The sequence below is a fragment of the Heterocephalus glaber genome, unplaced genomic scaffold (genome assembly GCF_053883595.1).
Source record: "Heterocephalus glaber isolate CG9 unplaced genomic scaffold, H.glaber_assembly_v1.0 deba00001687, whole genome shotgun sequence".
NCBI lineage: Eukaryota > Metazoa > Chordata > Mammalia > Rodentia > Bathyergidae > Heterocephalus > Heterocephalus glaber.
Window position 1 is genome coordinate 21,211,696 of NW_028258412.1, and position 22,894 is coordinate 21,234,589.

At 42.2% G+C, this 22,894-nt stretch overlaps 1 protein-coding gene and 1 long non-coding RNA gene across 2 annotated transcripts; one reads left to right on the forward strand and one right to left on the reverse strand.

The window, feature by feature from the left end:
* Positions 1-1,267: 1,267 nt before the first annotated feature.
* Positions 1,268-2,196, reverse strand: LOC147822027 (uncharacterized). Its single transcript, XR_015446304.1, has 2 exons — positions 2,083-2,196; positions 1,268-1,443 (listed from the first exon to the last, which is right to left on the reverse strand). It is a non-coding gene; the product is annotated as an uncharacterized LOC147822027 (long non-coding RNA).
* On the forward strand, positions 2,165-14,716 carry Arpc3 (actin related protein 2/3 complex subunit 3). The gene is made up of 7 exons (XM_004843825.4): positions 2,165-2,341; positions 5,004-5,103; positions 8,705-8,781; positions 10,959-11,027; positions 12,436-12,562; positions 12,896-12,990; positions 14,399-14,716. Exons 1-7 carry the CDS (start codon positions 2,336-2,338, stop codon positions 14,459-14,461), a joined length of 537 nt encoding a protein of 178 aa, XP_004843882.1. The 5' UTR covers positions 2,165-2,335; the 3' UTR covers positions 14,462-14,716.
* Positions 14,717-22,894: the final 8,178 nt, after the last annotated feature.

The window sequence follows — 22,894 nt, forward strand, 5'->3', positions numbered from 1 at the left end:
CCTCAGCCTCCAGTGCTCATTTGCTCACTGATCTGCCGCCTGCACAGATTAAGCCCTCACAGAAACCCTGCAACTTGGGTTCAGCTTTCATCGTTCTTTGGCCTAGATAGCAGAAGTCCAGCTGCAGTGTCAAATTTGGTCCATTTTAGCTGGGGATTTAGCTCAGTGGCACCATGCCTACCTTGCAAGCTCAAGGTCCCCAGTACCAAAAAAAATTTGATCCATTTTAATTAAAGAAGCAAAATGAGGCACCAAGGGCATCACTGGTGGCTTGTGTGGTAACCTGGAGGAGGGAAATTGCCAGGTGTCCACAGCACTGAGTGGTGGTGTGAGCTGTTATCTCACCAGTGCCCATCAGAGAAGAGCATGAGGAACTATCCAGGGCTGCTTGGGGACTTCCTGTGGCCCTCAGAAAATGAAAGGGTGGAGACACCCCAATCGCCCAGTGTTAGTGTATTTGGGGAGATAAAGAACTTCTCTTGCCCTCTTCATTTCTCCCTAGGCTGTACCTCCTTGCTTTAGCTTCTGGAGAACCTAGTATGTCCCCCTGGGAGGAAATGAGCCAAATTCTGCTGCCTCTCCCTGTGGACATGGGCTTCAAAGAATCTGACCTTCCAGGCCTCAGGGACTTTACTGTCTGATATGAGTTTAATGAGTTTAACACAGTTCATTGAGGTTCTGTGGATGCCAGGCACTGGACAGGAAAGAATGCTCACAACAGACAAGGCCTTACTCAGATGGGGCCGACTTCCTAGTAAACACTTCATTCACCTGCTGAAGGGTAGGAGGTGAAAAAGGTAATAAAGTGGAGTGACTAAGGGGTACTCTGGGCCTCTTCTAGCTGGGTGTGACGGTGCAGGCCTGCACTTCCAGCACTCTGGGAGGATGAGGCAGGAGGGTCACAAACTGAAGGCTAGCCTGGGCACTTTAGTGACTTAGACTGTGTCAAAATTTAGGAAGGAGGGCCCGGGGATTTAGCTCAGTGGTTCTGGTGCTGGCCTCCCAAGCGCAGGGTCCCGAGTTCAATCCCTGGTACCAAAAAAAAAAAAAAAATTTAGGAAGGAGGGCCTGGGATTTAGCTCAGTGGTTTCGATGCCTGCTGCTCAAGCCCAAGGATCCAAGTTCGATCCCCGGTACCAAAAAAAAAATTTAGGAAGGGCTGAAAATACAGCTTTGTGAAGGCCCTAGGCTCAATGCCCAGTACCACACACAAAAAAAGCCTCTTCTTTTAGTGCTGTTTGGCCAGGGGGCTAAATGAGAACTCAAATGTGGAAATAGGTTTATTTTGTTCTTTGAGACAGGGTCTTGCTCTGTAGTCCAGACTGGCCTTGGACTTGCAGCATTCCTCCAGCCTCAGCCTCCCAAGTGCTGGGATTACAGATGTGTTCCACCATGCCCAGCTCAGATGTGGAAATAGGATCCAGAATATTCCAGTCTGCAGGACTAGAGACAAAAATGGCACAGAAGCAATAATAAACAGCTTTTCACATGAGGTGTTTCTAGTAATGAGTTTTCAATATTCTCCAGGCATGTAAATTCTATACTTTCCATGTAGTTCATTTCATCTTCACAAAATGAGGTAAATATTGTCATTTTTAGGTGAACTGAGGCACAGAGACATGAATTAACTTGCCCAGAATTGCACAGCTAGTATATGTTGGAAGTAGGAATCAGACCTAGTGTCTTATTTCCTCAACCGCTATGCAAAGAATGGCAATACAAGAATGTACAAATTCCTGCTTTGCTGTGCTCCACTATTTTCCCGTTTTAAAAAGCAGTGGGTTGGATTCATTCATTCACTTGTCTATTTGCTGATCCTGACCATGTACCATCACTGACACAGACGTGAGGGAGACAGCCCTGAAAAAACGGACACAAATCCTGCCTTTTTGACATTCACATGGATGGGGAACCGGTAGAGAAACACCAGAAGTAAACTAAGGGAGGAACCGGGAAAGAAGACGACAGAGGGCCGAGGAGGGGTAGAATTTAAAACAGTCCAGGGAATGGGTCACTGAAAAGGTGAACTTTAAGGAAAAATGAAGTGCTCGATCACCAGGGGTCCATAGGACCGGAACCCACCTCCCTTCCGCACCCGTTTTACGCATGCGCGAGCCTCACAACTTGTGCTTCGTGATCGTGCGCCTCCTAGCGCTCCTTCACATCCGCGCAGCCGCAGCAGCCAGCGCCGTGACCGCAAGACCGGAAGGGCTTCCTCCTCCTGTCTCCTCCCCTTCCGGCTCACTTCCGCCCACTGCGCCTGAGCCCCCCGACCGAAAGGGTCGTGTTCTAACCAAGTCCTACTCCTCACTGTTGAAGCCTCGGCCCAGCTAAAATGCCGGTAAGCGTTTGATCCTGAGGTGTGAGGAGACGGCTGGGACTGGGGAGAGCGGCGGGAAGTCGTGGGTGCGCTGAGAGAAGCGGGCTGAAGAAGACGGAAAGGAAGTGGGGAGTCTGAGAAGGGGGGAAGCTAGGGAAGAGGCTGGTTCCTGTAGGATCAGAGCCGTCTTGGGGTGTTGGCTTTGGGGGCTGCGGGGCGCGGACAGAGTGGGCCAGCGGCCGGCGCTAGGGAGGAGGCCGCCACCGCCCTACCTCGCCCTTCTCGCCGTCCCAGTCCCTTGACCGGCAGGATTCTCAGAATCTCGCTAGAGCCGGAAGCCAAGGGCTGTGCTTTTTATTTCTCGTTTCTCTAGATCCAGCTTCTCATTTTTTCTGTCAGGGCCACTTCCTCCTCCGCCCTTGGGGGCGGGTCCCGTCTCCTGCTAGTCTCTGTCAGACCCACTTCCCTGTCGCCTCCCTACAGTGGCGGCCACCCCAGAGGCAGCTGGGTTTAGATCCCTCAGCCTATCCAGGGTTGGCTCTGGTACCCAGGGGTCTCCCTTTTGTGAGTGCATTGGAGTCGGAGTAAAAATTGCTGATGGTCCCACTGTCCTTAATTTCTGACAGCCAGACTTGAGGGCTTTATCGCCATCGTTATTTCCATTTTGCAGATTAGGAAAAGTGGCTCCGGAACGTACATTATATTCAACAAACATTACTGAGCATCGACTGCAAGCCAATCGCCAGCACCACAGCGAATAAGGCCAACAAATCCCCACTCTTAAGGCTCTTGCGTTCTAATGGAGAGATAGACCATAACACGGAAATAGGAATAAAGGAGATAATTTCAGTGCCAAATGCTCTGGAGGAAATCAGTGGATAACAAGGCAGTGATTGGTGAATGGGAGGGCAGAATCTGCTTTAAATAAGGCACATCCATTAAAAAAACAACAAGTGGGCCGGGGATTTAGCTCAATGGTTCCGGCGCCTGCTGGGCAAGCGCAAGGTCCCGAATTCGATCCCCGGTACCAAAAAAAAATAAAGCAACAATCCATAGTTACAGCTATATATTTTAGGAATCCCATAGTTACCATTTGACTCCAGAGTAGTGCCAGGGAGCCCCAGAGCTACACACTTCCTAAATTATTCCATTTAATTCTCACAGTGACCCTATGAAGTAGATACTGTTAACTGGTCCTGTTTTGCATAAGAGACTGAAATTTGGAGAAATGAAGTGACTTGCATAAGGCTGGGTACTATACCAGCAGGAGAGCTAGATTTTGAGCCAGGACTCTCAAACTCTGCTCATTCCTGTTACACGGAGGCCACCCTGGACTTACTCTGTGACTACTTACTGTATTCCTGCTTTCTCCAGTAGCCTGAAAGTTCTTCAAGGGCAGGAACCACACTGCTCTTATATATCTCTATCACTGTGCCATGCACATAGAAGGTGCTTGATGATCGTTTGGTGAATGAATGAATGAATGGGCATGTTGTCTTAAAAAGCCAGACATTTTGAAAAAGCAGAACTAGTAACTGGCATACAAAATGCTCTCATAAATTACTTTTTTCCCTCTCCTTTAACTCACGCAGTTACCCACTAAAGGCAGTATAGATATTTTACAAGTTTGAAAACAGACTAAGGGAAGAAAAGAGATGTCTTGGTTAAAGACACAAAGCTAGCTGGGATGGGGAGTGTACCCCTGTGATCCCAGCACTGAGGCTGGAGATTCACAACTTCGAGCCCAGCCTGGTCAACTTAGTGATTTAGCAAGAGCCTGTCTTCAAAAAAAGGAGGAGTGGGAGAGATAAAGCTCAATGTGAAGGCTTTGGTCACTGATAGCAAACCTTTTAGAGCTTTCAATAGCAAACAGCCACTGCAGCACATGTGCCATAGGTTCACCCCTCTGACCTAGGTTCAATTCCCCGTACTGAGGAAACAAGCTGGGAAGTGGTAAAACTGAAAAGCTTGAGTCCTGGTTAGGTAAACCAGCTGGAGAGTGGGTAACCTGACTTATAAAGTAGTGGAAATGCTCCCACTGCAGTGTCACTGAAGGGGAATTAAAAGAGGTGTACAATGGCACCTGATAGCATATTTCCTCCATAAAGATACAAAAGACATAAATAATCTTAAGAACATAGACAGTAGCAAAATCTAGTTTTTAAAAATTGGGAAATAGTACTTACCTTTGTTTTTGGGGGGGTTGGTTTGGTACCAGGGTTTGAGCTCAGGACCTTGCACTTCCCAGGCAGGTGCTGGAACCACTTAACTAAATCCCGAGCCCCCTTTGTTTTTAATATATAATTTAAGTGCAAGTTTATATAATTTAATTTTTGAGCATGGCTGTGTTTAACAACCAGCTTGCAGAATTCCTCAAGAATTTAACAAATGCTTTTCTTGCCGGGCATGATGGTACACACCTGTCATCTCAGCACTTGGGAGACTGAGGCAGAAGGAACAGAGTTCAAGGCTAGCCTGGGCTACATAGAAAGACTTTGTCTCAAAAAACAAAAACAAAATTACTAAGACCTTTTAAAACCTCTGCACATCACTGGTGCCCTCCTTGGCATCTTTCCCCTAGTTAATCTTGGGCAGTTACTTTTTTTTCTTTAGAGGAATGTCCTTGCCTGACCCCATGCTTGTCGTCCTTCGGTTTCTGTATTCTAAATTGGTGCTATTGCAGGCCTACCACTCTTCTCTTATGGACCCCGACACCAAACTTATTGGAAATATGGCGCTGCTACCTATCAGGAGTCAGTTCAAAGGACCTGCCCCTAGAGAGAGTAAGTCTAAACCATTGCTTTCAAATGTTGGTATAAAATGCCTAGCAAAGCTTCTGATAATATCAAGTCAGGAAATTTCTTAGCTCAGTCCTCTGTCTCCTGTTGCTCTTTTACTTTCTGTTTACTTGGTAGGTATTGTATTTTAGACCTCTTAAGATCACACTTATGCTGGGCATGATGGTACACACCTGTAATCCCAGCACTCAGGAAGCTGAGGCAGGAGGATTATTGTGAGTTTGAGAGCAGCCTGAACTACAAAGCAAGCACCTATCTCAAAAAACCAAAAAGATAAAAAATAAAAAGATTATGATTATATGTTGCATTTAATAGGCAATCATATTGTTGCTTCCAGTTTCTCTAGGATATTTTGCTGAGAGGAAAGTGGAAATGTACTTAATTCTGGACACTGTTCCTATAATCACTATCAGTTCGTCTAACTTATCTACTGCTGCTACCTCTATCGAATGCCAGGGCTCCATCTTTTCTCTGCTATCACATTGGAAAAGACAAACATCAAAAACTATTTTAAGGGCCAGGGATTTAGCTCAGTGGTTCTGCACCTGCCTCAAAAGCACAAGGTCCTGAATTCTTTTTTTTACTTTTTTTTGGTACCAGGGATCAAATTCTGGTCCTTGCGCTTGCGCAGCAGGTGGCAAAACCACTGAGCTAAATCCCCGGCCTCGCAAGGTCCTGAATTCAATCTCTGGTACCAAAAAAAAAAAAATTTTAAGCCAGGTGTGCTAGCAAACACCCATAATCCCAGTTACTTGGGACGTGGAAGCAGGAGGATCCCAAATTCAAGGCCAGACGGAAATTTAGCTAGACCCAGGATTAAAATTAAAATTTTTGAAAAGGGACTGGGAATGTAGCACAGTGGTAGAGCACCCCCTGGATCCAATTCCCAGTACCACAAAAATAATAATGTTTTAACTTCTTCCCTATCCAAATCTACTTCCTTTGTCCATTCTTCAGAATCTTTATTTTTAGCAATGCCCAATTCTAAATCTTAAAGTGCACTACATATTATTATTCATTTCTGCCCTTGTTTTTCTGAACTTTATTTCTTTGCTTTCTTGATACTGTCTTTTTTAGGAAGGAGTAGGTAGTGCTGGGGAGTGTAGGGCCTTGCACATGCTGACCATGCATTCAGCCACTGAGCTAACCCCAGCTCCTCACATTCTTCTTTCTGAAACACTTTTACTGTTCTTAAAGCCTCATTCTGTCTCACACATTGTCAGAGGGACTTCTGACACATTCTGAGATGTTCTGCCAACAGTGTAATTTGTTTTTTTATTAGACATGGTTTCCCTGCACCCAGCAAAGGTCTGGACTGAGTTCCATTCATGGTTCCAAGACCATGGTTATAATTACCAACTTTGTACAGATCCCATAGTCTGTTGAATCCTGCCCAGACTATTTGACTTGACCTCCTCTTAATTTAATTTTGTTTTCAATACTGGTTGAAAGCTCAGTAAACCTAATAAATTTGGTGAGTCACCAGTTTTTATTTGATTCTGAGAAAAAGGAACAGATGGAAAAAGGCAGACTGAAAAAGAAGAGCAATAATGTAAAAATTAGAATGCAAAGAAAGAAAGAAGAGTCATTGTTGGCTTAGATTCCTTAAGAACATTTTTATTCAGTATGCAGGGGTGCACACACACACACAGACACACCCTTTCACGTGGTTACAGATACCATATACTGTATCAGAAGAGGCAGCTAGCCAGGTATGGTGCACACACCTGTAATCCCAGCACTCAGGGGCTGAGCCAGGAGGATCACCATGAGTTCGAGGCCGGCCTGGGCTACACAGTGAGACCCTGTCTCAGAAAACTACACACATATAAAGAAGGTGCTGGAGCCGGGAATTTAGCTCAGTGGTTCCAGCGCCTACCTCGAAAGCACAAGGTCCCGAGTTCAATCCCTGGTACCAAAAAAACAAAACAAAACAAAACAAAACAAAAAGAAGATGCAGTTGACCAGAATGGGAATAAATCTAAATACCACTTTTACAGTTCTTGGGTCCTTAAGGGAAAATGAGACCCTAAGAATCCAAATAGAAGATAGATGACCTTGTTGCTGTTCCTAAAGGGGCTGGATTAGACCCAAATGAGAGTGGAAGCCTGTGTTGTGAGCTAAATAATTTAGCATTAATCAGTTCTGAGGCTGATGGTGTAGCTCAGTGGTAGAGCATGTGCTTAGCATGAACGAGGCCCTAGGTTTGATCCCTAGCCCTACACACACACAGATTTAATTACTTTTATCAGCAAGTAGTTTCTGAATGCTTTTTATATACCAAGCACCCTTCTAGATTCTAAATCCTTTCATCTTCACCACCTCCTATCATTATGTTAAAAACAAGTCAGTTTTTGTAAGCACTGTTGAGTCCTCTCCTAAGAAAGTAGATTGTAGGGAACACAAGTCTAGAATTAGAATTCTGTTGAAATTTTTCAGCGGAGGAATGAGCTAGGATGAAGACATTGAATTGTAGTGGATTAAAGCCCAGCCTTTGCATTTCTGCTGTGTGAGAGGGATAGCAGTCGTGGACAAGAAATATAAATAACTTACTGAAGCCAGATGCTGGATATCAAAACCTTGGGATTTTGACCTTTTTAAAATGAAAAAAGGTGGCCAAGACATTGCGTAATGAAATCTGTCTCTGTCACAGCAGTATTTCCTGCTTTTCTCAGTCTGTAGCCACTTAGAACAGCTTGTATAAATTGTGTGTGTGTGTGTGTGTGTGTGTGTGTTTTGGTACTGGGAATCAAATCCAGGGCCTTGGGCAAGCTAGGCAAGTGCTCTACCATTGAGCTACACCCCCAACCCCCAAGTACTGTACATTTAAGTCACAGGTTTCACAAAAAGAAGGATGTATGTCCAGCCTCCAATATGTTCCTAATTGAGTTTTTCCCCTGAAACTACAGTATGTAAATTCAAATAAGTATATACCTTTTTACTGTTTATTTGTTTGAAATAGAGCCTTGCTATGTAGTTCAGGCTGGCCTTGAACTCACTATGTACCCCAGACTGATCATGGCGATCCTCCTGCCTCACCCTCCTGAGTGCTGAGATTACAGGCATACATCATCACACCCAACTAAATTTATACCTTTTAATTTAGAAAAGCACTTTGTTAAAGTTAGGCTGTGTCTCAGTCTGTAAATACACTAAGAGAGATCTCAAATGATGTTTACCAAATGTCAATAGTAGTTATTTGTGGGTAGTCAGATTTAGAGTGAAAATTGAAATTTCTTTTTCTAATAACTAATTCTTTTTCTAATAACTTAATGTTCTTACAAACATACATAATTTTTTTTTTTTTTTTTTTGTACCGGGGATCACAGCAGGCAGCGAAACCACTGAGCTAAATCCCCGGCCCAACATATATAATTTTTAGAAAATGATGAAACTGTAAAGTTAGGCCATGTACTTATTTTTCCAGAAAGTTTTTGAGGACTGTTTTAGAAGCCTCATTTTCATTTACCATTCCAAGATAGTGAAGCTTGGATTTTTTTTTCCTTTATGGCTTTTGTAGATGTTATTCCTTGCATTTGGCTAATGTTCTCTGTCCTCTTTCTCTTTTCTCTTGTGTCCTGTTTAGCAAAAGATACAGATATTGTGGATGAAGCCATCTATTACTTCAAGGCCAATGTATTCTTCAAAAACTATGAAATTAAGGTAAATTACAGAATTTGTAATATTTTAGTTTTCTGATGGAGATATCTACCTTGCAGTCAAGGTTGCTGTAGGGAGTAAATATAATGAACTGAGACTGTGATTTTTTTTTTTTTTGGTACCAGGGATCAAACTCGGGTCCTTGTGCTTGCACAGCAGGTGGTGAAACCACTGAACTAAATCCCTGGGCCGAGATTGTGATTTTTAAGTTCCAGAATGTGCCTAGTGTTAGTCTCTGTGTAAATATTAATTTCCTTTTTTCTTCCAAAATATATACCAAGGGTTGGCAAACTATACCAGGTCTGAGGGGCAACTCTGACCCTCTGCCTCTTCTTCTCCTTTTTTTTTTTTTCTGCCTCTTCTTTAAAGTTTTGTTGGAGCACAGCTGTGCACATTTGTTTGTAGATTATTTATGGCTGCTATCACACCACAGCAATAGCAGTAGAATAATTATGACAAACACTGCATTGACCCACAAAGCCTAAAATATTTACTTCCTAGTCTGTACAGAGAAAGCTTGCCAATCCCTTGTTTAGATACATTTTATTTACTCAATATTAATTAAGTACTATGTGCCAGTCCGATGTACAGGATTAGTCCACTACCAAAAACTCTTACATGTGCATATATATACATATATATGCCACTTGAGCTTTGAAAAAATATGAAGTGCTCCCAAATTTAAAGTTTCAGATTTTGGAGCATTTTAGATTTTCAATTTTCAAAGCAGGGATGTTCACCTGGGAAAGTCTGTGCCAGTATTCCAAAACACTTCTGCTCCCAGTCATTTCAGATAAGGATTGCTCGACCTGTACTTTTGTGTCATAGACCTGAGTTGGAGAATAGATACTGGAACAGAAACTTCTAATAGATATTAGAGAAACTTCCCTGAGCCCTCTTACCCCTTCTGGTTTCAGGGAGAGGTAGAGGAACGTGGGAAAAAAGAGGAGAAAATGAAAAGCAGTTTCCTGAGCTCCTGCTATGAGCAAGTTACAAGGAATGGCAAGGATTTTTGTTGTTGTTTTGAGACAGAGCCTTACTGTACAGCTCAAGTTGCAACCAGGCCTTGAACGCATGATCCTCTTGCCTTAGCCTCCCGGGTACTGGGATTACAGCTGTATATTACCACAACTGGCTATAAATTTCTTTCTTTTTTTTTTCTTTTCAGTACTGGAGATTGAACTCAGGACCTTACACTTGTGAGGCAGGCACAGTGGCACTGAGCTAAATCCCCGGCATAAATTTCTTGATAATATCCTAACATATGTAACTTTGACCTTTCCGTGCCACACTTTGACCTTTTCGGGATCAAACAGGATATGAGATCTTCATTTGTAGATTCTTTGTCAGGGGAGGAGTACAGACTGGCCTTGGTTGAGTCCAGGGTCTTGCTATGTAGTCCAGGCTGGCCTTGAACTCACTGTGTACCCCAAGTTGGCCTTGAACTCGCAGTGCTCCTCTTGCCTCAGCCAAATCCATGTGCCACCATGCCCAGTATTTTGTAGACTTTTGATCAGAGATTGTAATCTAAGCCTCCTGAGATGTTAACTGAGTGTTTTCTATATCTTCTGCATGGTCTAAATGTTGTGTTTATAACAGGTATAAATAAATATATTTCTGCCACATTTCATTCTTTCTCCAGTATTGTATGTTAAAAATAGGGAAATGTGTACTTTTTGGTGGTTTTTTTTTTCCCGCCTATGATTCTGTGTAAAATTGGGCCTGCAGCAACATGCCACATTTGATCAATATCCATGGTCTTCAGATTTCCCTTTTGGTCAGGTCAAGATGTTGGTCTCATGGAATTCTTCAAGAATGTGTCACACGTGAAGTAATTGCTTCCTCCTTTTGAGTAATGAGTGTTTGTTCTTGGCAGAGAGCCTCAAGTGAAAGGGTTTCAAATTAACCTACCATATGGTGCACCTCAGGTTTCCCAGGCTGTTTTGTTCATTCTCCGTCCTACAGAGTTGGGGGCTGTTGACACCAGCGAGGGGAGCTGAGAAGAAGAGCAGTTGCACAACTCGGGGGAAGCTGACGGCTCCCTCTTAGAGCGGGTTTCAGGAAACTGCACACTCAGATATTGGCACTTGGATGCCAGAGTAGCTGAATGTTGGGTATATAGTAGATAATCTGAAGTCAGAGTTGCATTCATTTTTTAAGTTTTCTTTTTCCCCTTGCAGAATGAAGCTGACAGGACTTTGATATATGTAACTCTGTACATTTCTGAGTGTCTAAAGAAACTCCAAAAGGTAATCATAAACTTGATGATCATTTATCGGGAAAACATTACTGATGTGTATTTACCCTCCAGCTACCTGGGTTTTTTGACTTTAAGGACAAGTGAAAATATTTCCTCTGAGCATGGTGTTAAGAGAAAATGTGAATATGTCCTCAACTCCTAATGGAGTTGACCAACACAAAAACTAGAATAGTGATGTTTTTTCCCCTGAGTGTTACAGACTGAACCCATAGCCTCCTGTGTGCTAGGCAAGTAGTCTACACATTCCTAGCCCTTTTTCTGTTTTATTTTGAAATACGGTCTCAGCACGTTGTCCAGGCTGACATCAACTTGCAATCCTTCTGCCTCAGTCTCTCAAGTATCGAGGATTACAGGCATATGCCACCATGCCTGGCCAGAAAAAGATTGTGACATTTTAAGGCTTTACGTGTATTTTTCGAGACAGAAATCTTGACAGAATTTACCTTGACTTAGAGGTCCAAAGGTAAAATTCAAGGGTCCATGAAGTGGGAAAAGATTGCATTTTTCTTTCCAATAACTTCTAATTAAAATATAGCATTTTCTTTTTGTTTCTTTTTTTTTTTTCTTTTTTGAGACAGGGTCTCATTTTGTAGTCCAGGCTGGCCTCAAGATGAGATCAAGATCGCTACATAGCTCAGCCTGGCCTCAGGCTTGCAATCCTTTTCCTTCAGCCTCCATAGTGCTGAGATTACAGGCATGAACCACCACACCCACCAGCAGTAACTTCAATTATGAACACAGGCGAGAGTCAACAGTAGTGTTAGCAGTGTCTGTGACGTTTGCTCCTAAGGAGTCCATGATGTCATATTACATAGAAGTTGAAGATGTTTTGAAATTTTTCCACACTCATCACTACTTGAAGTTTTATTTGCTACATCTTGTTATTGTGAGCATTTATAAAAAGTATATGTGTGATTATGTCACAAGTTAGGTTTTAATATTTTAATTATTCTATTTCACTATAATTGGTTTCTCTTGTAATTTTATTATTTATTCATTTAAAGCATTGTTCTGAGAAAGGACTCATGGGATTTAGTTGATTTCAAAAAGGACCCAAAAAACATTATATCCCAGCCTTAGCTGCTTAAACTAAAAAATTATAATCTGGATTTATTCTTCTTCCTTTTTTTGGTACTGGGGATCGAACTCAGGACCTCACGCTCACCACACAGGCACTTTGCCTCTGAGCTACATACCCTTGGATGTTATTATTCTTGTCCATGTAAAAATATGTGCATATATTTTTTTTGGTTTTGTTTCTTGAAGACAAGGTCTTTCTACGTAGTCTAAGCTGACTTTATACTCACTGTGTGGTCCAGCCTGACCTTGAACTCATAATCCTCCTGCCTCAGCCTCCCAAGTATAGATGTGTAATTTTTTTTTTTTTTTTTTTTTAGTGCAATTCCAAAAGCCAAGGAGAGAAAGAAATGTATACACTGGGAATCACTAATTTTCCCATTCCTGGAGAGCCTGGTTTTCCATTAAATGCAATTTATGCCAAACCTTCAAACAAACAGGAAGATGGTAAGAACAAGATGTCTGCCCTCTGTCTCTGAGGCAGAAGAAGGTTTTCTTCATTTGCCATTCTCCCTGTTCCTTTTCTTGCCTCGATTATTATGCAGATTGAGTATAGAATCATTAGGATGTACATGCTTGTATCTAAGTCACTTTCATAAGAGTCTTGGTAGCAAGTGTGGCATGCACAGAGCCTTTGGGACCAGAATGAATCAACCATTTGATCTATCATTGCTTTTTCTTATCCTGTTTGAATGTATAAAGATGTTTTGCCAAGGTCGGTGTTCAGACCAGCAGCCAGGCCATTTGGATGAACTCTCAAGTACATTTTTTTGTATTTAGAGGTGATGAGAGCCTACCTGCAGCAGCTAAGGCAAGAGACTGGACTGAGACTTTGTGAAAAAGTTTTTGACCCTCAGAATGATAAACCCAGCAAGGTAAGAGCCTCTTCTTTGGCTGTTTAATTGCTAATTCACTTTTTAGCTTGTTGGCCACCATTAAACACATTAAGATCTTCCATTGCAAGAATGCTTTTAGCCTTGCACACTCTGCACACGTGTGGTCGCAGCTCCTCAGGAAGCTGAGGCAGGAGGATTGCCATTTTGAGGCCAATTTAGTAAGATTCTGCCTCAAAAAAAAAAAGTAAAAGGCTTGGGAACCTGTAGCTCAGTGATAGAACACTTGCCTAATATGTGTGAGGCCCTGGCTCCAGTCCCCAGTAGGCAAAGAAAGGAAAGAAAGAAGGAAAGAAAGAAACTTTTAATTTCTACATCTCACTGTTGTTTAACTTGAGTATGTACTTAGTGGGTAATAATTCATTGGATCACACTGAATAAAGAATCATATCTAGTAAGGAAATTTTAGTTGTCTTCCTCCTTATGTTCTTATGTTGGGGCATAATAAACCAAAGGTTTTTTGTAGATATCTTGGCTATGTTGTGTAGTCACCTTTCAGTACCCATTGGGGACCTAACTCTGTGGAAGGTAAAATGGCGTACTATGTGCATGTACATAAAATGATGTACTATTGCATGTGCCCTACCCACATCTTCTTGTACACTTTAACTCCTCTCCAGGGTATTCACATTACCCAATATTACATAAATGCCATGTAAAAACTTGTGCTACTTGATCACTTAGGGAACAGTGACAAGCAGAGGAGGCTGTTGACTATAGATGCAGTTTTTTCCCCAGATATTCTCTGTCTGCCATGGGTTGACTCTGGAGATGCAGAACCCACAAATACAAAGAGCTGACTGTATAACATTTACGTACTTTATCATAATTTTGGTTTTCTGTTTGTTTGGTTTTTGGTTTTTTAAGACAGGGTCTCACTATACAGTTCAGGCTGGCCTTGAAATCACTATGTAGCCCAGGCTGGCCTCGAACTCATTTCAATACTCCTGTCTCAGCCTCTGAGTGCTGGGATTATAGATGTGCACCCCCATGCCCAGCCATTATAATTTTGAGTGACTTACACATCTAGAAAATTTTGTATGTGCTTCTGAGGAGTTTATAATGTAAGAGAAGCTGGACTAGTATTAAATTTTATTATTACATAAATTTGAATTCTGCTGGGCTCAGCAGCACATGACTGTAAACCCAGCATTCTAGAGGCTGAAGCCAGGAGGATCACAAGCTCAAGCCTAGCCTGGGCACCTTAGCAACTCAGCAAGACCCTGTCTCAAAATAAAGAATAAAAAGGGCTGGGGATGTAGCTCAGTGTGAGGGCCCCAGGTTTAATCCTGAGTACCTAAATAAATACATAATTTGAATTCTGACCTCACCCTGCAGCTGCATTGTGATTTGATTCCAGTCTTCATTCCATTTTGTCCCCTTCTGACAGTGGTGGACCTGCTTTGTGAAGAGACAGTTCATGAACAAGAGCCTGTCAGGACCAGGGCAGTGAAGAGCGTCTGGCTGCCACTGTCTCCAGAGTCCGGGCGGTGTTTTACAGCAGGATGTGCACAGTCCTTGGCCTTGCTTTCATAAAGTTTTACACAGAGCAAGTCGGAGCCTGTCTACCGGGGAAGCTCTTGGTCAACAGTTCGGGTATGGGGGGTGGGGGGTTGAATTATCCAAGGGTGATTCAAAAATTTCTGCAGTATTAAGCTGGTGCTTAATAATAATAATAATAATTAATAATAAATCTCTGATAACTTTATTGCTTATCTTTGACATTCAATTTAAAAATTTTTAGCTAAAATTCACAGACTATAGTATGTGTACAGTTTAGTGGTTTTAGTATCGTTTTGCAATTGTGACCACTATCTAATTCCCAAACACTTTCATCATCCCAGAAAGATGTCCCTGTACTGCAGGCCTCTCATTCCTCCCCAGCCTCCCTTCCTTCTCCTGTTCCCCAGGATAGGACAAGTGACCTTATGTGTCCAGCTCCTTTCACTTCAAAGTTTTTAAAACTCATCCCATAGCGTGTATTAGTAATTTTTTTTTTTTGAAACAGGGTCTCACTGTATAGTTCAAGCTGGTCTTCAATTCGCTATGTAGCCCAAGCTGGCCTTGAACTTGTGGTGATCTTCCTGCCTCAGCCTCCCAAGTGCTGGAATTACATTGTGAGCCACCATACCGGGCAGCACTTCTTTTTTTTTTCTTTTTTGGTTGCTGTGTACATGAGATAAAATATACATACTACAGTGCCGTGTATGTGTGTGTGTTACTTTCTGCAGTGTTTTATTCCACACAGACGAGGGTGGCTCCATCCTGGGCAGTTGCCCTCCTCATGGCAGCACATCACTCAGCTCCTTGCACTTCCTCTTGGGCTGCCGTGTCTCCCCATCCTTCCCTTTGAGGAATCTGAGGGCCCCATTGTCCTTGGAGACCTGTCGCGCCCACTCAGAGCGGTGGAGCCACACATCTTTGGTCATGTCCCACACGGACTTGGGGTGCTTGGTGAGGCCCCGAGGCGGCCACTGTGCCTCAGTTTGCTCACGTTCTTGGTCACTTTGATCACTTTGTGACCCAACAGCAGCCATGGTTGCTGCTCAGTGGCTGCTACAGCGGCTACAATGTGTATAATTTAGAAGCATTAATTACATTCACTGGGCCATGCAACTATTTTATCACTTTTCCCAAAACTTCCATCTCACAAAATAGAAACTATAAGCATTAAGCTTCCAAGCTACTCTTGGTCTCTGAATTTGCCTGTTCTGCTTAATACAGAAGTGGAATCAAACAATATTTATCCTTTTGCATCTGGTTCCTTTCATTTACCATACTGTCTTCAAAATTTATGCATGTTGTAGCATATAGCAGCATTTCATTTTATTACTGTGTAATATTCCCTTGTATGAGTACACACCGTTGTGTTTATCCATGGACATTTGCCTTATTTCCATTTTCTGGCTACTATGAATAGTGTTGCCAAGAACATTAGTGCACAAACTTTTATGTGGACATGTTTCCATTTCTCTTGGTTATATCACTAGGCGTGGAATTGCTGAGTCATATGGTAATTCTGTGTTTAACTTTCTGAAGAACTGTGCTAAGTTTTTTCCCTATTTTACATTCCCATCAGGAACATGACAGTTCTAATCTCCCTATATCTTCACCAGTACTTGTTTTTTTGCTGTCCTAATAGATGTGAAGTAGAATCTCATTGTGGTTTTGATTTGTACTTCTCTAATTAGTGTTGAACATCTTTTATATGGATATTGGCAACTTAACCATCTTCTCTGGAGAAATGTTTATTCAGATCTTTCCCCCTCTTTGTGGTAGTAGTGGTCCTGGGGATTGAACCTTGGGCCTTTGCAGTTGGCTACAACCTCAGCTTTTTTTTGAGACAGTGGCCAAGGATAGGCTCAAACTGGTGGTCCTCCTGCCTTGACCTCCCAGAGTGCTAGGATTACAAGTGTGCCTCTAGGCCTAACTTCTTTTTGTTTTTGTTTTTTGTTGTTGTGTTTTGTTTTTGTTTTTTGTTTTTTTAAGACAAGGTCTTGCTCTGTAGTTCAGGCTGGACTTGAACTCACTATGTAGCCCAGGCTGGCCTCAAACTCACAGTGATCCTCCTGCCTTAGCCTCCCAAGTCCTGGGATTACAGGTGTGCGCCACCACACCCAGCACTACTCCTGGCTTCTTTGTCCATTTTTTACTTGGCTTATTTGTCTTTTGCTGCTGAATTGCAGGCTTTCTTTACATATTCTGAATACTATTTGCAAAATATTTTTACTTTGGGGTTTTTTTTTTTGGTACTGGGGATCGAACTCGGGACCTTGCGCTTGTGAGGCAGGCGCTGGAACCACTGAGCTAAATCCCTGGCCCTTTTTTAACTTTCTTGAAGATGTCCTTTTTTTTTTTTTGGTACTGGGGATCGAACTTGGGACCTTGTGCTTTCGAGTCAGGTAGTGGAACCACAGAGCTAAATCCCCACCCCCTAAAGATGTCCTTTTAAGTACAAAAGTTTTTAATTTCAGTGAAGTCCTGTTTAGTTCTTTCTTTAGTTGCTTATGTTGATTTATGCCTGGTCTTTTTTTTTTTTTTTTTAGCATTTTCTGCTTTCAGCTCATATTTAGGTCTTTAATACATCTTGAGCTAATTTATGTACACAAAGTGAGGTCTCATTTTTCTTCATCTACACAATTGTGGGGTTTTTTGTACAGGAGCATAAACTACTTTTAGCATCTCATCACCTCCCATACCTCCTATTTGGTCCATTCTTTGCATGTGGCTATGTAGTTGTCTTCAGGACCATTGTTGAAAAGACCATTCCCATTGAATTATGTTGGCTTCGTTAGCAAAAATCAGTTGACCATCTCACTAGGGATTTTACCCAGTGGTAGAGCCCTTGCCTAGGATGCACAAATCCCTGGCTTTTTTTTTCTTTTCTTTTTTTTTTTCTTTTGTTTGTTTATTGAGATAAGGTCTCCCTATGTAGTTCAGGCTGGCCTTGTACTCACTTTGTTGCCCAGGTGGCCTCGAACTCAAAGTGATCCTCCTGCCTCAGCCTCTGAGTGCTGGGATTACAGGCAAACCCCTGCTTTTAATCCTTGGCGCTAGAAAAAAGAATACAGTTGCTCATAAATGCATGGGTTTATTTCTGGAGCCTCTCGATTGTCCATCCTTATGTGACACTCATTTTTATATTTGGCCAGTTTTCATTATTTAAAAGGTTTTTGTTATTTGGGTGGTAGAAGTAGCTATTATTTGAGTTCTTCCAAAACTGCATGTGACCACGTATTTCCTGATACATTAATGTAAATGTGGTGCCTGAGGGAGCGCCTTGAACCCTTCGGACACAGGCTATTGCACTGCCATCTATGGTGCACCTTTGAGTGTTTGAGAGGCCGTTTTAGTATCTGTCAGGGTAATACTTGGCCCTGAGTACAGAAGACACAGTTCACTGTGCCCTGGGCTTTTGTCTTTCTTTGGAATCAGGAAGTAGTTCCAGGATGGAGCCATTTAAGGACATCACTGGACCCAGCTCCTGGTTTCCTGCTCCACTTTGCCTTCTCCTGTGACTGTCATACCCGGTCTCCAGGTGGCCTCCGTCTCTAGTTTTGGTAGGGACCAGGGAAGTGGAACAAGAGGGCTGAAGAGGACCCAGCTGAGGACACCTTTACCCTTGCTGGAAAACCTGCTGGAGATGTGGACTGGAGTCTCCTGGCCTCTAGCAACAGGGAATCTGGAAGGAGGAAACACTGGGTGTCACTGCCCTCCCGTAAAGGTCAAGGAGGGGAACTAAGTTTAAATCTTATTAAAACTGGAGCTTTACAGTGTTCTGGTGCGTTCTAGACCATTTCCTTTCTGGTTGTATGGATGCATACATTATTTCATGCATGAGTGCAATGCTGTTGAGCATCTGTTCACTGAAGGCTTGAATTAGATTGGTTAGTTGAGTAACCACATTCCACATACCTGACAGTATTGATAGGGAAAACTCCCAGGCCGCGGTGCAGCTCAGTGGTAGAACTTGTGCTTAGCATGTGGGAGGCCCTGGGTTCAATTCTCAGCACTCCCCAAAAAAGGAAGAAAACAAAAATCTTACTGCATAGATACTATGTGACTGGACAGTCTTAAAGCCAGAAGAGTCAGCCAGCCGTGGTAGTGCACACCTGCAACCGCAGCATTCAGGAGGCTGAGGCAGGAGGATTGCTGGAAGTTTGAGCCCAATCTGGGCCACATAATGGGTTCAAGACCAGCCTGAACTATATAGCGAGACTCTGTCTCAAAAAACAAAAAGGGGGCCGGGGATTTAGCTCAGTGGTTTCGCCGCCTGCTGCGCAAGCGCAAGGACCCGAGTTCGTTCCCAGTACCAAAAAAAAAAGAAAAGGGTCAGGGATTTAGCTCAGTGCTTCTGCTGCCTGCCTTGCAGGCACAAGGTCCTGAGTTCAATCCCCAGTACCAAAAAAAACCAGAACAAACACAAAAAATACAACAAAACAAGCCAGAAGAGTCCTGTTCTTGGGTTTGTGAGTTGTTTCTTTTTCCCAATCAAAATTCTTACCTCAAATCAGGTTCTTGGTGTTTGTGTTAAAACCTCCTGTCACACACAGAGACATGTCAAAAAAAAAAAAAAGCCACAGTGATTCGCTTTTAACAATCTGGGAGTGTTGGGGGCAACTGGTTTTTTTCCTTCTCACCTTTTGCTGTGGGCCTGTTCCATTTGTGCCAGCAGGGGGCACACGGGTCCTAGGAGCCAGAAATCCGCTTCTTACTCCCCTTCCTTCCCAATGATAGCAACTGTTGTGTTTTATAAACGTGACAGAACCATTTCCAAAAGATTTACAATAGATTTTTAAAAATAGGGTCTCACTGTGTAGCTCAGGCTGACCTTGAACTCACAGCGATCCTCCCGCCTCAGCCTCCCAAGTGCTGGGATTACAGGTGTGCACCATCACACCTGGCTTAGAATAGATTTTACATGAAGAAGCGCACTATCATGGATTTTAAAACACAGTTTTAAACTGGGCATAGTGGTGCATGCCTATAATCCTAGCACTCTGAGAGGCCGAGGCAGGAAGATCACCTGGAGTTCACGACTAGCTTGGACTGCATACTGAGGCCCTGTTTCAAAAAAAAGAAAATTTTAATTGAAATGTCATGGTGACAAGCTATGTGTGGTGGCACACACCTGTAGTCCCAGCACTCGGAGAGCTGAGGCAGGAGGATTGCCATGATTTTGAGGCCAGCCAGGGCAACATAGTGAGTTCAAGGCCAGCCTGAATTATACAGCGAGACTCTGTCTTTAAAAAAAAAAAAAAAAAGTAATCATGACATTAAAAGAAAATCATTATAAGATGTATCTTTTTAGAGAAAGCAATTTATATATTTATTCATTTTTGGTACCCGGTATCAAACTCAGGACCTTGTGCCTGCGAGGCAGGCATGGCACCACTGAACTAAATCCCCAGCTGGGAAAACAATTTGGTAATAGCTATCTGATTTTTTTTCTGGTACTGAAATTGAACCCAGTTCTACCACTAAGCTGTACCCTCCAGCCCCTATCAGATTTTTACTCTTTATTCTTTTTCATTTTTTATTTTTTTTCCTTTAATTCTTTTATTGGTACATTTTAGGTATACAATACATTTACATTTACCATTGGGAGCTTGTACCTGTACATGATGTATCTTGGGTCTTATTTTTTTCCCCATTTCCTGTGCGCCCTTCACCCCCACTACCCTTCCCTATTTACATAGATTTCATTTCCATTTTTTTTCTTTTCTCATAATTTTTCCTTTCCCTTCTTTCCTTTCCTCTTCCCCTCCCACCACTCCTACACCTTTGGACCTTTTCCTATTTCAAATTATCAATTATCATTTTAATCATTTTGATCCTTATTTTCAGTTTCTCACACTAGAGAAACTGTTCGGTATTTACACGTGTGTCCTATTTATTTCACTTAAGAGGATGGCCTCAATATGCATCCATTTAGCCATAAATGTCTCTAGTTTCTCGTTCTTTATGGCTGAGTCGTACTCCATTTTATAAAAAAAAACACATCTTCTTTATCCAGTTTCCTGTTGGTGGGCACTTGGGCTGCTTCCAAGCTTTAGCTGTTACAAACTGTGCTGCTATAAACATGGGTGCACATATATCACTGTGGTATGATTCTTTTAATTCTTTTGGGAAGATACCCAGCAGAGGAATAGCTGGGTCAAATGGTACCTCTAGTCCTAGTTCTCTGAGGTATCTCCATACTGGCTTCCACAGTGGTTACACCAGTCTGCACTCCCACCAACAATGGAGAAGGGTTCCTTTCTCCCCACAGCCCTGCCAGCATTTGTTATTGGTTGATTTCTTGACAGCAGCCATGCTTTCTGGGGTGAGGTGAAATCTCAGTGTTGTTTTCATCTGTATCTCTCGAATGACCAATGATGTTGAACATTTTTTTCATATATTTATTTGCTGCTTTTACTTCTTTGTCTAAGAAATGTCTGTTCATTTCAGATGCCCATTTTTGAATTGGGTGTTTGAATTTGGGGGGGGGGTCTGATTTTTTTCAGTTCTTTATATATTCTAGATAGCAGTCCTTTGTCTGAGGTATAGCTGCTAAAAATTTTTTCCCCAGATTGTAGGTTGTGTCTTAGCTCTGTTGGTGGTTTCTCTTGCAGTGCAGAAGCTTTTTAATAAGATGAGATCCCAGTTGTTGATTCTTTCTGCTAGTTCCCATGCTACTGAGGTTTTGTTCATAAAGTCTTTTCCTATGCCAATGTCTTCAAGAGTTCTACCTAGGGTCCAGGGATTTAGCTCAGTGGTTCTGGCACCTGCCTCGCAAGCGCAAGGTCCCAAGTTCAATCCCCAGTATCAAAAAAAAAAAAAAAAAAGTTCTACCTAATTTATCTTCCAGCAAGTTTAGTGTTTCTGTCTTAATATTTAGATCTTTAATCCACTTTGATCTTAATGTAGTGCATGATGATAGGCGTGGGTCTAGTTTTAATCTTTGGCAGGTTGAAATCCAGTTTTTCCAACACCGTTTATTAAATAGGCTATCTACTCCAATGAGGGTGGTTGGCTCCTTTGTCAAAGATGAGATGGCTGAGTATGTCTGAAGTTGTTTCTGCATCTTTTAATCTATTCCACTGATCCTTGGGTCTGTTTCTTTGCCAGTACCATGCTGTTTTTATCACAGTAGTTTTGTGGTATAGTTTCAAGTTGGGGATTGTGAGACACCCCCCGCCCCCCAGCCATGTCTCTGTTGCCTAGAATTGCTTTTGCTATGCTAGGCCTCTTCTGGTTCCAAATGAATTTTTGGATTGTTTTCTCTAGTTCTGTGAAATATATTGTTGGAATTTCAATCAGCAGTTTTGGAAATATGGCCATTTTCACTATATTGGTTCTTCCTACCCAGGAACAAGGGATGTCTTTCCATTTTCTTATATCCTCATCAATCTCCATTTTCAGAGTGCTATAGTTTTTCAGTGTAGAGGTCTTTTGCTTCCTTTGTTAGATTGATTCCTAGATATTTCATTTGTTTGGATGCTATTGTAAAAGGAATTTTTCCCTAATTTCTCTCTCAGTGAGTTCGCTATTTGTGTATAAGAGGGCTATTGTTTTTTGAGTGTTGACTTTATATCCAGCTACTCTACTGAATCTGTCAATTAAGTCTAGAAGTCTTTTGGCCGAGTTTTGTGGGTCTTCTATGTAAAGTGTCATATCATCAGCAAATAATGACATTTTAACGTCTTCCTTTCCTATTTTTTTTTTTTTTGGTACTGAGGATCGAACTTGGGTTCTTGCCCTTGCAGAGCAGGCAGCGGAACCACTGAGATAAATCCCTGGCCCCTTCCTTTCCTATTTTTATTCCTTTTATTTCTTTCTCTTTTCTCTCTTTTTTTTTTTTTTTTTTTTTTTGGTACCAGGGATCGAACTTGAGTCCTTCAGCAGGCGGCAAAACCATTAAGCTAAATCCCTGCCCTCTTTCTCTTTTCTAATTGCTGTGGCCAATGTTTCCAGAACTATACTGAACAGGAGTGGTGATAGTGGGCATCCTTGTCTTGTTCCTGATTTTAGTGTGAAAGTTTTCAGTTTTTGACCATTTAGTATGATGTTGGCTGTTGGTTTTTCATAGATAGCCTTAATCAGGTTGAGATAAAGACCTTCTATTCCAAATTTCTGTAGGGTTTTTATCATGAATGGATGTTGGATTTTGTCAAATGCCTTTTCTGCATCTATTGAGATGATCGTATGGTTTTTGTCCTTGACTCTGTTAATATAGTGTATTACATTTATTGATTTATGAATGTTGAACCATCCTTGCAACCCTAGGATAAATCCAACTTGGTCAGAGTGTATGATCTTCTTGATGATCCTCTGTATTCTGTTTGCCAGTATCTTGTTGAGGATTTTTGCATCTATGTTCATCAGGGAGATTGGTCTGCAGTTC

What these genes read in the sequence shown, in the direction of transcription:
- Arpc3 (XM_004843825.4), top strand. An exon ending in TCAAAAACTATGAAATTAAG is followed by an intron (nt 8,782 to 10,958) that starts GTAAATTACAGA and finishes TTCCCCTTGCAG; the next exon opens with AATGAAGCTGACAGGACTTT. An exon ending in TTCAAACAAACAGGAAGATG is followed by an intron (nt 12,563 to 12,895) that starts GTAAGAACAAGA and finishes TTTTGTATTTAG; the next exon opens with AGGTGATGAGAGCCTACCTG.